General features: G+C 38.8%; 1 protein-coding gene across 4 annotated transcripts in view; it reads left to right on the forward strand.

Annotated features, from left to right (window-relative positions):
• AKAP13 (A-kinase anchoring protein 13) overlaps positions 1–15,964 on the forward strand; it is a 150,650-nt gene that overhangs the window by 51,766 nt on the left and 82,920 nt on the right. For all 4 annotated transcript variants that reach the window (XM_072617586.1, XM_072617565.1, XM_072617554.1 and 1 more), the window contains 2 exons: positions 3,712–3,784; positions 9,690–9,829. In XM_072617586.1, coding sequence (XP_072473687.1) covers positions 3,712–3,784; positions 9,690–9,829 — 213 coding nt within the window. The remainder of the gene's footprint in view (positions 1–3,711; positions 3,785–9,689; positions 9,830–15,964) is intronic.

Consider the following 15,964-nt stretch of genomic DNA (forward strand, 5'->3'; position numbering starts at 1 on the left):
TAAACCTTTCTCTGCTGGTATTATGCGTTCCTGAGATTTTGGCAGACTGTTGTAAACAGTTTGATTATATGCGTTGAATCAGCATTTTCCCATTGTTATTCAGTCCTGGGTTGGCAGTAGTACCATACCCAGAGCATCTGGATGCTTCATTCTATCTTAGCATGTGCATTCAGTCCTACAGACAGGTATCACGTGAGTAGTATAAAATGCTCCCTCCCCTTAATTAGCACAGTAGTTACTTAGGAACGGCCCAGAAGTCTTGTAAGTTCCCTCCAACTCATAAGCGCTCCAGTTATGAAAAAATAAATATGTTAAGTGAGTTTATTTCATCTGAAAATCTGATTCAGAGCTTATGACTTTTAATGCTTACAGATTAAAAATGTTGATTTCTTTCCTTCGTTCAGTGATCATGTTTTTTTCTTTTCTTTTTTCTTTTTTATAATTTATTTATTTGACATTTATTTTAACAAAATTTTGGGTTCCAAATTTTCTCCCCTTTTGTCCCCTCCCCCCCCAAACACCGAGCATTCTAATTGCCCCTATCACCAATCTGCTCTCTCTTCTATCATCCCTCTCTGCCCTTGTCTCCGTCTTCTCTTTTGTCCTGTAGGGCCAGATAACTTTCTATACCCCTTTACCTGTATTTCTTATTTCCTAGTGGCAAGAACAGTACTCGACAGTTGATCCTAACACTTTGAGTTCCAACTTCTTTACCTCCCTCCCTCCCCATCCCTTCCCTTTGGAAGGCAAGCAATTCAATATAGGCCAAATCTGTGTAGTTTTGCAAATGACTTCCATAATAGTTGTGTTGTATAAGACTGACTATATTTCCCTCCATCCTATCCTGTCCCCCATTACTTCTATTCTCTTTTGCTCCTGTCCCTCCCCATGAGTGTTGACTTCAAATTGTTCCCTCCTCCCCATGCCCTCCCTTCCATCCTCCCCCCCACCCTGCTTATCCCCTTATCCCCCACTTTCCTGTATTGTAAGATAGGTTTTCATACCAAAATGAGCGTGCATTTTATTCCTTCCTTTAGTGGGATGTGATGAGAGTAAACTTCATGTTTTTCTCTCATCTCCCCTCTTTATCCCTCCACTAATAAGTCTTTTGCTTCCCTCTTTTATGAGAGATAATTTGCCCCATTCCATTTCTCCCTTTCTCCTCCCAATATATTTCTCTCTCACTGCTTGATTTCATTTTTTTAAGATATGATCCCATCCTCTTCAATTCACTCTGTGCACTCTGTCTCTGTGTGTGTGTGTGTGTGTGTGTGTGTGTGTGTGTGCGCGCATGTGTGCGTGTGTAATCCCACCCAGTACCCAGATACTGAATAGTTTCAAGAGTTACTAATATTGTCTTTCCATGTAGGAATGTAAACAGTTCAACTTTAGTAAGTCCCTTATGACTTCTCTTTGCTGTTCACCTTTTCATGCTTCTCTTCATTCTTGTGTTTGAAAGTCAAATTTTCTTTTCAGCTCTGGTCTTTTCATCAAGAATGCTTGAAAGTCCTCAATTTCACTGAAAGACCATTTTTTCCCCTGAAGTACTATACTCAGTTTTGCTGGGTAGGTGATTCTTAGTTTTAGTCCTAGTTCCTTTGACTTCTGGAATATCCTATTCCATGCCCTTCGATCCCTTAATGTAGAAGCTGCTAGATCTTGTGTTATCCTAATTGTATTTCCATAATACTTGAATTGTTTCTTTCTATCTGCTTGCAATATTTTCTCCTTGACGTGGAAACTCTGGAATTTGGCCACAATGTTCCTAGGAGTTTCTCTTTTTAGATCTCTTTCATGCGGTGTTCTGTGGATTCCTTGAATATTTATTTTGCCCTCTGGTTCTAGAATCTCAGGGCAGTTTTCCTTGATAATTTCATGAAAGATGATGTCTAGGCTCTTTTTTTGATGATGGCTTTCAGGTAGTCCCATAATTTTTAAATTGTCTCTCCTGGATCTATTTTCCAGGTCAGTTGTTTTTCCTATGAGATATTTCACGTGATCTTCCATTTTTTCATTCTTTTGGTTTTGTTTTGTGATTTCTTGGTTTCTCATAAAGTCATTAGCCTCCATCTGTTCCATTCTAATTTTGAAAGAACTATTTTCTTCATTGAACTTTTGAATCTCCTTTTCCATTTGGCTAATTCTGCTTTTGAAAACATTCTTCTCCTCATTGGCTTTTTGAACCTCTTTTGCCAATTGAGTTAGCCTATTTTTCAGGGTGTTATTTTCTTCAGCATTTTTTTGGGTCTCCTTTAGCAGGGTGCTGACCTGCTGTTCATGCTTTGACTGCATATCTCTCATTTCTCTTCCCAGTTTTTCCTCCACCTCTCTAAGTTAATTTTCAAAATCCTTTTTGAGGTCTTCCATGGCCTGAGCCCACAGAGTATTTAGTCTGGGTGTTTGGGATACAGAGGCCTTGACTTCTATGTCTTTGCCTGATGGTAAGCATTGTTCTTCCTCATCAGAAGGGAAGGGAGGAGATGCCTGTTCACCAAGAAAGTAACCTTCTATAGTCTTATTTCTTTTCCCTTTTCTGGGCATTTTCCCAGCCAGTGACTTGACCTCTGAATATTCTCCTCACACCCACCTCGCCTCCTGATCCTCCCAGCCAGAGCTTGAGGTCTGAGATTCAAATGCTGCTTCCCAGCCTCATGGCTTCCGCAGGGGCGGGGCTGCTATTCAGTGTGAGATTAAGTTCAGGTACTCAGGTCAGGGCAGGGCCGCCTCTCAGGCTCAGTTCTCTCAGGGGGTTTATGCAGAGACCTTCAACAATGGATCCAGGCTCCTGCCTGCTTGGGGAGCCCTGGTCTGCCACTGCGTCAGCTACTGCCTCCCGAGGGGGCCTGAGTTATGGGGGCACCCCACTCCCCTCTTGACCTGCCAAGAAGACCCTCTCACTGACCCCCGTCACCTGTGGGTGAAGGGACCCGCGTGGCCGCTGGAGATCCCGTCCCTGAAGCCCGCTCAGATCTGCTCCTCTCTGTGCCGCGGCCGCAGCAGGGCTGGGCTGGGCTCCGCGTCCGCAGTGCGACGGACCTTTTGCGAGAGGTTTGCAGGTCCCTCTGGAACAGAAATCTCCTGTGCTCCACTGTGCTGTGGCCTCTACTACTCCAGAATTCGCCGTGAGTTCCTTTTAACTGATGTTCTATGGGTTGTGGGTTCGGAGCTATGTGTATATGCGTCTTTCTACTCCGCCATCTTGGCTCCGCCCCCCCATGTTTTTTTTTTCTTTAAGAGGCATGGGTTTGAGCTACAGCAGAGGTAAATCAGTATGATAACAAAATGTTGGAGTTTTTGAGAGGAACAGATGAGTGAGTGGGTTGTTCGGAGGCTTTTGTTCTTTTTTGTTTTATTTGCTTCATGTTTCAGCAATGATCTTTGAGTTAGGACATTAAATTGGGGTTTGGCTGTCATAGTCTGTGATTTGGTTCATTCCTGTTTTGACCCTCTTGGTCCGCTGGCTTCCTCCTGTTGTTCACACACACACTTGGTTTTTTACTGAGGCTCAGTATTCATATTTGCTTTCCTTGAATACAGGCTCATTGGCTTCATACATTAACATCATTTTAATGAAGTTCTTTTTCTTGAGATCATTTCGCTCTGGGTTGTAGCAAAAGGAAAGGTGTTATAGGTCCAGAGTTAATTTTAAGCAGCAACTTAGTTATCTACTTCACTGCCTGAGACTTAATTTCCCTCTTTCTTTTCCCTCAGATAAACCGGGAAAGCTGGTGTACAATAGAGCCATGTCCAAATCCATCACTGTTGGCCTCCAGACAGAACCCAGGTAAGCAGTACTTCTACATTTGATGCATTTTATTTGAAATAGGTAACTTGATAACCAGATCTCTTAAATACAAAATATTTTATTTTGAATCTTCTTCTACACATCCCTGCCACAACAAGGAGTGGATCTATGTAATTTGGGGATGTTCATCTTCACCACTTAAGGATTGAGGATGAACACATGTAATTACTCAGCTTGACTTCTACAGTAATAAACTTCCACATATGTCTTTTATGAGTCGTTAAGAGGCTATTGAAGCCAACTGTACACATACATGGTGCATATAGTTTTAGTTGATGGGGGGGAGAATGCAAAAAGAAAGATAAATCTATGTAATCATTAAAAAGCATGCTGACTCTGTGCAGGCTTGAACCTTTTCCTTATAATTTGGAATATTAGCAACTGACCAGGGACTTAAAACAATATATTTGAATAGAAGACAAAAGATGCTAGTATCCTAAGCATATGACTTATGGTTAGGAAAGCTAGCTTCTAATCTGGATTCAATCACTGACTCATTCTGTGACGCAGTCATGTTCTGCAAATTCAGTGCCCTCCATCTATGGTTCCTATCCTGCCTCATTAGGGGCGGTGTGAGGATGGTATAATGAATAATTACAGAACGGTGTTGCTATTATAAATGCCACATGAACTACGATAAATTGTGTTCTGGATTGAACTTAGCTCTTCTTGAATACTCTTAAATTATTATAACGTTCATTCATTTCACTTGTTATGCATGATGTGTTTTAAGAATGATGGAATGCATCCTTACAATATTCCAGGACTCTTTCTTTATTAGTGGTTTAGCCAGAGAAATTATTAGCAGGGCCATATTTAAGGACAAGCAAGTCAAAAAATTACTTGAAATAGTCCACCTCTAGAGATTTTGTGAATACTTTCAACTTGGTAATGTTACTGTCCCAAAGGTGCTTAAAAAAACAGCATAGGGACAGATAGATAATACACTGGATAGATTCTGGGCCTGGAGTCCGGAAGACCTGAGTTCAAACATAGCCTCAGATACGCACTAGCTATGCAACCCTAATCAAGTCACTTAATCTCTGTTTGCTTCCATTTACTCAGCTGTACAGTCAATATAGTAACAACTGAGATAATATTGTAAAGCCCTTAGCATAGTCTTTGATATATAATAGGTGCCATATAAATGCTCCTTCCCTTCCCTTCTGGCTCCCCAACCTTGAAGTTGTTTCCTCTAGTTTCAGAACAGCAAAATCTGCCCCACTGCGAAGGATAAAGCATGTTCCTCTCTTATATTCATTCCTTCAGCAAATATTGGTTAATCATTTACTATGTAAAAGACATAATACTAGTTCTTGAGGGAATATGCATAGATAAATAAGACATAACACTAGAATTAAGTTTCGTGAATTATCTCAACATATGTTTAATTCGTGTATTTAAGGAAACTGATCATGCTTCATAGGACCAAATCTTGATTATTTCCCAGATTTGTCTTCCAGCTTAGCTAAATTTTAAATGTGATTTTTTTTTTTGTTCTGGATTTCATTGTCTGGCCTTAGGCACCCTCCATTACAAATCCAAGGTATTTTTGCTTGAATTTTGCAGATTTAAGTTTGCTTTGTTCTTTAAGGACAAACACCCAGGTAGAGAATGGGTTATTGCGACTTTTAGCCATCTATCATCTATTGTTTATACCTTCCCTTAATTTGTTTTCAGTGAATATCATTTGGGTTAAAATGATTCCACAGAAGTGGTGTCAAACTCAAATAAAAATAATTCCTGCTGACTGCATATTGACTTAGAAAACCACAAATTAACATTTATGTATGCTGTACTGTATTTTTATTTATTTGGCTAAACATTTCCCAGTCAAATCTTAGTCAAGTTCAGGCCTCACTTGGGAGTTTTGTGGGCAACTGATCACATCTGCTCTACAAAAATCTGAAAAAGACACACTTTATCACTGGTATCCAAAAACTAAATGCACAACAAATGTCAGACATTGTTATAGTTTCATTGTGGTTATGCAACGAGAATTGCCTTTTCTGTTGCCACTCTCAAGCTCTATCTATCCGTATGATCATAAAATCGTCCTGTATTTCAGAGTTGAAAGGTATTTCTTATCAAACCAGCCCATTCCTGAGAAAGAACCACTTCTGTATTTTTTTTGACAAGTGGTCTTGCAGCCTTTGCTTAAGAATCTCCATTCCACTTTTGAATCTCTCTGATTGTTAGGGAATTTTTCCCCGTATCAAACCTAAGTTTGTTTTTTGACAATTTCCATCCATTGTCATTAGTTCTGTGCTTTGTGGACTTGCAGAATAAATCTAACCTCTCTCTGCCTCTGTCTCTTGGTAACTCTTAGCTCACTTGCAGGTAGCTTTCATGACTGATCAAGAAGCAAACTTTCCTTCAGACTAAATACTCTTCATTCTCCGGTAAATCATTATGGAATGAAATAAAGGAACTTTCCTATCCTGATTGTCCTCCTTTGGACACTGTCTATCTTTGTCAGTGTCATTCCTCAAATGAGGCACCCAGCGCTGAACACAATATTCCAGGAGTAGCCTAACCTGCCCATAAAGTGGGACAACTGTCTCCCTACTTGAGGATAGCACCACAGGCCTTTTTAAATACAGCTTTCTCCACTGCCATGTGTTACTAGCGATACTAGGTGTGTATTGGACCACGATAACTGGAAAATTTACATGAAAGATTACTCATTTAAAAGAAGGGAAGACTAGTTAACGTTTCTTTTAGGAAACTTTTATCATGTGATTTTAGGACGTGGGTGGATTTTCCTTTTGCCTCTTTCCCACTCTCTTGGTTTGGTTTGTTACTATTGTGCTATCCCACTCAGTGTGCCCCTTTTGACCCATGCTTGGCTTCTTGATTCATTTTAATGCCTGCTTGGATTTATTTTGGGGGGGGGGGGAGGAACTTCCACCAGCCTTGAATCTGGAGCTTCCTAGTGATTTTTCCATTGGAACGTCACTAAGCTGGTTTCTGTTTCAGTCTGGAATTTGGATGTGGTTTGTTAGGCGGCCAGCGGGATTGTGAGCAGCGAGCCAGAGTTGCTGTTACAGCTTTTTCTTTTTCTTGGCCTTTCTACTCCCTCCCTACTCCTCATTTTCCCTCCACTGCAGACCAGAGGTTCAGATTTTCCAAGTGGGAAAAAGAGTGGAAAGACCACACCCACTAATACCCCTTGATCCAGTACACAGTCTGGATTCTGTGAGGCATGAATGATCTGTTGAATATGAATGTTTCCAATCAGCCTTCTGCCAACAGAAGGAAAAGCTGTTCCTTTTGGGGCATCACTTGTAGTAATAGCTTGCTGTTGGATGGGAACTTGGGGTTCAATTTTTTTACTGAAATTTTAGCTCAGATTTGAAATATTCTCATTCAGATTTCATCCTTCTCCTCCAGTTTGCCTCTGTTCATACTTCCTTTAGCTCTTCCCAAGCTCTCAATATTTTCCAGACAGATATCAACAGGATTATTGCAAGCAGGTGGTTTGGGGAGGCAGGGAAAGGAAGGGCTAGGCAGGGCCACAGATTCTAGGCCCAAGGCTGTATGCTAAAGCCCAGGGTTGATACTGAATTAATTTTCTGTCCCCTCCCCTAAGGCCTTTCTCTTTAGCTATGTAGTTTTGTATGTATCACACCCCTCTCCTAGACTGAAGGTCCAGGAAAGCAGAGACGATGTCATTTTAATTCAAGAGACATTTGTTAAGCCCCTACTTTGTGCAGAGCATTGTGCTAGGGCCTTGGAATGCAAAGACAAAAACAGAAGTCTGCTTTCATTCGTGATGGTTACATTCTGCTGGAAGGAGTATATCACACACACGAGATAAAGTCAAGTGATAAGAAGAGCAAGATTATCTTTATGAGGGAAGCCATGTTTTACTTCAATTTATACACCTCCCCCCCACCCCACCCCCATCTCAGTACGTTGCGCACACCAGGGCTTGGTAAAAGTTTGTGAATTGAAATACAAAAGGAACTGATTTTAGTATCTGGTCCTGATTCCAACTCCATGTCAGCATCCCTTCAGTAACACTCTTGACAGGTGATGATAAGTTACCTGCTGGGCAGAATTGTGGGTCAGTAAGCATTCATAAACTACCCATATGTGCCAGGCACTTATGGCCCAGTGCTGGGTATACAAATACAAAATGAGAAAACTCTCCAAGAAGTGTGGAATGGTAAAGCATGAAGGGTAGCCTGCATAAAAATACATAGGAAGGTGATGAACTGTTTTATACAACAAATGTTTTATGCAGGGAATAGTTGTCAGGAGCATAGATTTCATAGAGAATAATATGTAATAAGGATGAGGAAGTAGGCTAGAGCCAGGCTGCCAAACAGAGGAGGTAATGTTGTTATCCCAAGGCAACTGGGAGCCACCGAATCTTCTTGAGCAAAGAATTGGCAGCTCTGCAAGTGATGTATGGCTGCGAGAAAAGGTTAGATATGATGTAGAGAGACCAATACAGTCGTCTATGTGAAGCAGCTCGTTCTATTGTTGAACATCACTGTGTTTTAGATGATGGTTCTGTCATCTGGAGCACCACAAGATGAGATTATTCCATCTTCTACAAGATAATATGTGACATTTCCATACCTCTTGCTAACCCCATCACTCTTCTAGATAATCTATAGTTTGCCATTTCCCCTATTTAGTAAAAAACTGATCACTGGATTTCAATATGGTATTTCAAATGTGGTCTGACTAGTGTGTAGAACATCACAGATCTATTGTCTGTCTTTATTCAGATTCCGTATGCATGTTAATTGAGCATTGTTGGTATAAAGCAACATTCAAACCTATCAGTATTATTCTAAATATTTTTAAACCAGCCATCATATTAGCTTCCTCTCTGTTTTGTCACCCAAATTGGATAGAAATGGTTTGTATATTTTTTCCTATACTAATGATTTTAAAACAAACTACCACATATGTTTAATAGTACAGAGACGACAGCTCTGTACACCAAGTTGGCAACAATTCATTAACTCTCTTTTTGTAAAATTATGCAGCCAACTCTGAAAACATCTGACCTTACTATTGTTCAACCCACATTTCTCTATCTTGTCCATAGAGAAACTGTAAGATAGGTTGCTAAATCCAGTTACATGCCTATAACATTCCTTGTTCTGTCAGTCTAATAATTACCCAAAGTCAAAAGCCAATAGACCATTTATCAAAATCCTTTGACCAATTGTAATGCTTGACAACCATTTTCAGGGGGCAAGTAGATTTTGCCATATTTGCTTATTATTCCTTTGGCATAAGTGTTATTTCTGTGGACCATAGGAAAAAGTGAAATATTCACTCTGTTTTTGTTAGCTAACAAAGACTAGTAGTCACATTTTACATTTAAAATGTACTTTTAAGATTCTTATTTCACTTATCTAGAACATCCTAACAAGGGACTAGTTTATAATTGTCTTTGTAAATCTTAAAACACTATGTAAGTGTGAATTACTAACATGAATTAGTTCATGACTCATTGCTAAACCTGTAATAATTCCTTTTTTATCCTTGGTTGCAAGGAGATTACTCTGTTCTAGAGGAGGGAGGCCATGATATGTAGGCAGTTTTTCAAAAATTGAACAGGTCTTAGAAGTCACATTTGTCTCTTTTGCAATATAGACAAAAAGTTTTCTGTAGCCTTTTAACTGTCCTGGAGTGACTCTAATGGTGTAAATAGGGAGAATTAACAGAAACAGCTGTAGTTCCTGTCCAGATGCCTAGAAATGATTATAAAACAGAAAGCTTCAGCTCTGCCTCTATTTCCTTTCTGGATGTCTACCATGTGCAGGCAGACTGCTGGAGTGCAAAGGAAAGCCTGATTTTTTACCACTCAAAAAAAAAAAATGTGTTGAATAAGTTGTACATAATGTTTATTTTGCAGAATGCGAGAACTTTTTGGAAGTTGGACTGGGTGGAGAGTGTGCCTCGTCCCAGGGTGTACTTCAAAGACAATCTGGCAGCGATTCTGACCTCTTCCCTTCACCCGGTGATGAAATGGACGACAGCATTATCTTTACAAAGGTATGTTTGGGCTCTCTTCCCTTCGTGAAGATTGTTCACATTTTGATAACTGTGACTCAGTTTGCCCCCTTCTCCAAACTTGAATAGAAGAACTCCCCTAAAAGGAAAAAAACTAAAGCTCAAATGGTATTATTCCCTTCTGTTGTGCACAAAATCATGGCTACTCTCAGGTTTTGAAACATACATTGAACCTTAAGCAGATGGAAGCTGCTTTTGCTTAAATCATGTCAGATGACAATGAACTTTTTCCACTGGGTAAGAAGAGACCACAGCCTAGACTAAATGAAGTCATGTACTCTGAGTTGGTCATAGTGTCATTTCTGATGAATGTGGTTGGACCCAGAGCTCCCTCCTGGCGTTGGTGATATCATCCCTCCTTACCCAGCTTGCTTAATGGGAACCTTCAGAATTACCACTGGGAAACTTGGCCCCTCTGCCATTGCAGAGGCAGAAGATAGTGCTACCCTACCCCTGCAAAGCCTATGTGCAGTATTAACAGGAATCATGAAACCAGTGTTTACATGTAATTTGAGGCTTCATCTAATGAAAGGGGTGGTTTGCTTGCGTTTGCCTGAATCTAGCTGAAGAGTTCTATTTGTTTCATTAGGAGAGAACCTTAAGTTTGCTTTCCCACATTGAACATAGCAACCCTAGCCATGGAAGGAAAAAGGCAGTAGTTTTTGGTTTTGTACCGAGAGAGAGAAAGAGAGACAAAGTGTGTGTGTGTGTGTGTGTGTGTGTGTGTGTGTAAAAAGAAAAAAATTGGCTCCTCTGTGTATAATATATATGAAATGGTGCCTCCCTCTTTTATGATGCCTACTATAACTGCTTGATAAGGTCTATTAAGTTAATCCTTATTCTGGAAATGTGTCAGGATGACTGTGGAGTAAGGAAGGCTTTAACAAGTTCCATAAGCTCTGTTCTAGAATTTATTTGGACCTTTGGGGAACTGACTTTGCCTGTCAATCTATTCCGCTCCTGGTTTTGTTCAACTCCCAAATTTATAGCCTGTTTCCTATATCCCACTCCTTATTTTGTTCCTTTGATTCAACCCAATATTTCCAAAGAGTTCTGGAGAAGGTTTACAGTGGAAACTTCAGGAATACTATTAATATTTTCTGGAATGACTTGGGATTAACTTTCCTCTTATGAAACAAAAATCTTTATGTCAGAAAATTTTTCCTCCCTTGATTTTTGAGGAGAGGAAAATGAACAAAATCCCAGAGTGCTGGTGTTTTTCTAGTATGGCTTTGTATTTCTAAATACTGGGACTTTGAAAGATTTCTAACAATTCCCAAAAGAACTTTCCTTCCTTAGGGGAATGCTTTTGTGAGTGATACATACATCACTGAAATGATATTGATTTTGACTGATTTTATTGGTTTTTGATGAATTTTCAACGGCCCTCATCCTTCCTCCAATTCATGGTACCAAATATCATAACTCATTTAATATTACTTTCTTTATAGCAACCTGGTGAAATAAGTACCACAAGTGTTACTTTATAGTCAGAAACTGAAGCTCAAAGAGTAATGTTCAGTGACTTGTTTATGGTCATATAGTGAACAAGGAATGTAGTTGAAACTTGTACTCTAGCCCTCTGACTTGAAGCCCAGCACTCTTTCCACTATAGCATTCTTTTCTTTAAAATTGCCTTTTTTATTTCTGCATAGTCCTAAGTCTCTGCAGATCAACATGAAGTCTGGTTGTTGAGCTGTACGTTTGGCCTGGATGAAGATAATATGTGATTTTCCTTAACCTTTGTCAGCTGCCAAACTTATATGGCCTTTGCTGGTATTGGCAAGCTTATTGGGATAAATAAACTGATGCAGTTTTGAAAATGTGAAAATATGTGAACTTTCTACATAGCTTGAATCAAATGACATAGGAAAAAATTTAAAATTTTGTGAAACTTCTCCCCCCATTTTGGCATTATATTTCAAATGATACAAAGGGGTACAAAATGAGCCATCCCTTTGGGTTTTTTTCCAGGTTACCCCTAAATTGGATAGGATGAGAGTCATAAAAGAAACATTCTTTTTTCTAGCATTCAAATTTTGAAAGTTTATGTAGTAATGGAAATGTTCTGTGCTTCTGGTTTCTGGTTTGTCTTCAGTCTTCACAACTCTTGTTTTAACCTGAATGATTTGTAAAGGCATTACACTGGCATAGAAATCACGGCTACTTATTCAGAGGCCCTCTTCAGTGATTAAATCATTTTAAATTTGTCTAAACAATGAGCACTAAGACTCTGGCAGGACTTATTCCCATGATCCAGTCACCTTCCTTCTTGCCTGAAGAACAGTCTCTAGACTAGGCATTGCAACATCCTCTTCTGTGAACCATAAAAAGCACATTAGGTCACTTCCTACAGACATTTGTGTGAGTCTGACCTTGGGGTGGGAGTGTTATTTGTTTCATTTTTTGTTTTACAATAATCTCTAATGTATGCCAGATTTTTTCACTTTAACCTTTCATTCCCAATCAGCCTCAGTGGTAAGCACAATCCTTTAGGATTGAAATATTTTTCTTTTTACTTAGGTCAGCAAGGTATTTATTTAACTTTTCACAAAATTATTGCATCATGTATTATAGCTGGAAAAGGGTATTCAGAGATCATCTAGTCCAAAATCCTTCATTTTAGAAATGAGGAAACTGAGGTTTTGAGAGTTAAATATTATGCCCCCATATCACACAGATTATAGCAGAGCTAGTAGGACCCAGATACTCTCTCCACAAATCCAGTACTCTTCTTTGTGGTAACGGAAGTTTCTTTAAACACTGTCTGCTCTAAACTCTAAAAGACTTGCTGTAATCTGCTCTGTGGTCACACCAAAAACAAAGGCTGGATGAGAAGTAGAAACATGTCTTTTGCTTAAAGACCCATAGAGTGGACAAGGGTACTATATTCTGAAGCAATTCATTCCATTTTTTGATAGCTCTAATTAAACATTTTTCCTGACTTTCAGCTTCTTCCTGCCTCTTTGCATCTTCCACTCTTTATTACTTCTACTCCTGTCCTTTAGGGCCAAACAAAATAATTCTAATCCCTAAGGCCCTTTACTGTTCTGGATTGACCTCCTTCAGATACTTGCCAATTTATCAATGTCCTTACTAAAATGTTGTGCCTAGAAGTTATCCCAGTAGTCTGAATGTGCTGCTTTAGGGGCAGTTAAGTGGGGCACAATGGATAGAATGCCAGACCTGGAGTCAGGAAGATCCAAGTTCAAATCTGCATTCAGACATGACTAGCTTTGTGATCCTGGTCAAGTCACTTACTTTGTTTGCTTCAATTTTTTCATCTTGAAAATGAGGATAGTAATTGTATTTCTCAGGGTGATTTCAAGGATCAAATGAGATCATAATTATGAAGTGCTTAGCGCAGTGCCTGACATATAGCAAGTGCTATATAAATGTTTGTTATTATTGCCATATATATGACAGGACTGTTACATCCTTGTTTCATGATCCGGTGCTTCTCTTAACATAGCCTGAAATGACATCGATGTCACAGCCCACTAAAATCCCTAGATATTTTTTCAAGTGAACTGCTTATATAGGCTTGACTCCCTCTTCTCATGAAGCTGACTTTTTGAACCCAAGTATAAAGCTCTACATTTATTGCTACTAAGTTTAATCTTTCTAGGTTTTGCCCAACATTCTAACTTGTCAGAATTTTTGTGTATGCTCCTTCTGTGTCCAGTATGACTAATCGTTTCTCCTAGCATTATGTCATCTGCAAGTTCATTAAATGTTATTAATGAGTCAAATATGTTATTAATGAATTTTTCCAAAGCATTGATTAAAACAAAGTCATACATACTATTAAACATTTCTTTGAAGTTGATATGACTATTAATGACTACCCTTGAATCCAGTCATTTTCTGTTTCTGAATCCACCTATGTCATCGATTAACGTCTAGCTGTCTTGGAGGACTTTGTCAAAGTCTAAAACTTAGGTATGTTAGGGTCAGTGCGTGTTTATATGTTTATAATGTAAAGAACATTGACTTTCAAGTCAGTTTCCAGATTCATCCCTTACAACTTAGGTGATCTTGGGCAAGTCTCTTAACATATTCATCCAATAGATGAAGATTTGAACTCTAGAGGACTTTGCAAGGTCCCTTCCGATTCTAAATCTGTTTCTATAACAATGACATTTCCATGATATAATATTTTCTTAGATTTACGGAAAAATTCTAGAATTTATCATTATTTCCAGGCTCCTATTCCTACCGTTTACGTGCCACAGTCTTCCCTTTCTTGAAAGTCAAGGTATTTGTCTTCTCTACTCCTGGCAACTCTTAATTCTAGTCTTTCGAAGCTCACTGAGAGTAATTCAGCAATTACAGCCACCAGTTCTTTCTAGATATCTGAGATTGATTACTTGAATTCCTAAGGTTAAATGAGGTTCTTTCTTACCATCTCTCTGATTATCTTTGGTATTTACTCTGAATGAACCATTTTTATACATCTTCTGCAGTCCAAAGGTTGTAGTTCTTGACAGAGAAAACAAGAGTTGAGTAGTTGGACACTCTCTACCAAATGTTTTTATTATTTCTTCTACCCTTACCAGTAGTTCTTTTCTTTCTTGAATCTCTCCTTCTTCCCTCTTTCTTTTTCTCACAGGATCATCTTGTTCCTAGCTTTAGTACTTTTAACACTGTTCTCTTAGGATGAGACCTGCATTTGTATTCACTCTCTTACTTGTCCTTTTTTCCATCTTCTTATGTCATCTGCAAGTTCATTATCCGGACTGATCTTTTTAAACAATACTACTTTTCCTCCTCTTGGAACTTGTTTCACTTTGTTTCTTTTAGATTTCCTGCTACAGACTTAACCAATCCCTTCATGTCTGATGACATCTGCCAAATTTCAGTTCATGAATCCAGTAGGATTCTTCTGATCTTTTTGAAAGTCAGTTTTCTAAAAATCTCTCCAAAGGATATGACTACCTTTTTTTTCCATTACAATTTCCAACATTTAATGGTCATTTCATGCCAAAGTTCCCATTCTTTTTACCCCACCAACTAATTCCTCTTTGTTGATCAAATTCGAGTAACACCTCCTTTTGTTAGTTCTGCCGTCTTTTGATGGGTAATATGATCATTAAGGAAAGGCAGTAAATGAACAGGCAATTTTAGACTTCAAAAATCTTACTGAAATTTCACTAATTGTGCTTTGTGGCATTTTTACTTTTTTTAAGGATCGGTGATATCCCAGTCTAACGTTTTAATTTCATTGGTAATGGTTTGCAAGTAACATACCTAATTTTTATAGTTGGATAAAAATGAAAAAGAGACCATAGTAGAAGCTATTGATAGAGTTTCCACAGGCCTTTATTTAGTCATTCTTAAAGGAAAAGAGGGACTCTGTGAGTCAGTGGTAAGGAAGCAATGCATTCTTGGCTTTGAGGACCAGTTGATATAATGCACTAAAATGGGAGATGGAGTATTGCTAGCAAAGAAGAGAAAGGCCATTTTGTCTGGATCTCCGAGTGTGCAAGGGGGAGTAATGTTCAGTGAAGCTTGAAAAATAGGTTGGGGCTAGGTTTCTCCTAGAGCCAACAGGAAGCCACTGAAAATTGGTTGAGTAGGGGAGACCTATGGTCAGATTTGTGTACTTAAGGAAAATTATTTTAGTAGCAGTGTATAAGATCTCCTGAGGCAAGGAGATCCATTAAGAGGATGCTGCAATAATCCAGTTGAGAACATGATGAAGGCCTGAACTAAGATGGTTACTGTCTGAGTGGAAAGAAGGGGTCAGATGAAAAAAAAGGTAGAAAAAGCAAGATTTGGCAACTGATTAGATATGTGGGGCGAGGGAAAATGTGAAGTGAACTGTAAAAAAATTAGCTCATTATTATTTTTATTTCTGGATAACTGTGACATTGTTATAGGAGTATCAGAGAATTAAAGCACTTTTAGTTTCTTAACAATAACAATACTATTGTACACTCACAGAGCAGTTGAAGGTTAGCAAAATGCCATTCACATATTTCATTTGTATAACATTCATTAGGTCGATGTCATATTTATTATGTACATACAATTTTAGATTAATGGGTATATATGTGTGTGTATTATACATGTATGTTACACACATGTGCATGCATACCCCATCTGTGGTTAAGG

Source organism: Notamacropus eugenii, chromosome 1 (genome assembly GCF_028372415.1).
Source record: "Notamacropus eugenii isolate mMacEug1 chromosome 1, mMacEug1.pri_v2, whole genome shotgun sequence".
In the NCBI taxonomy this organism is placed as follows: Eukaryota; Metazoa; Chordata; class Mammalia; order Diprotodontia; family Macropodidae; genus Notamacropus; species Notamacropus eugenii.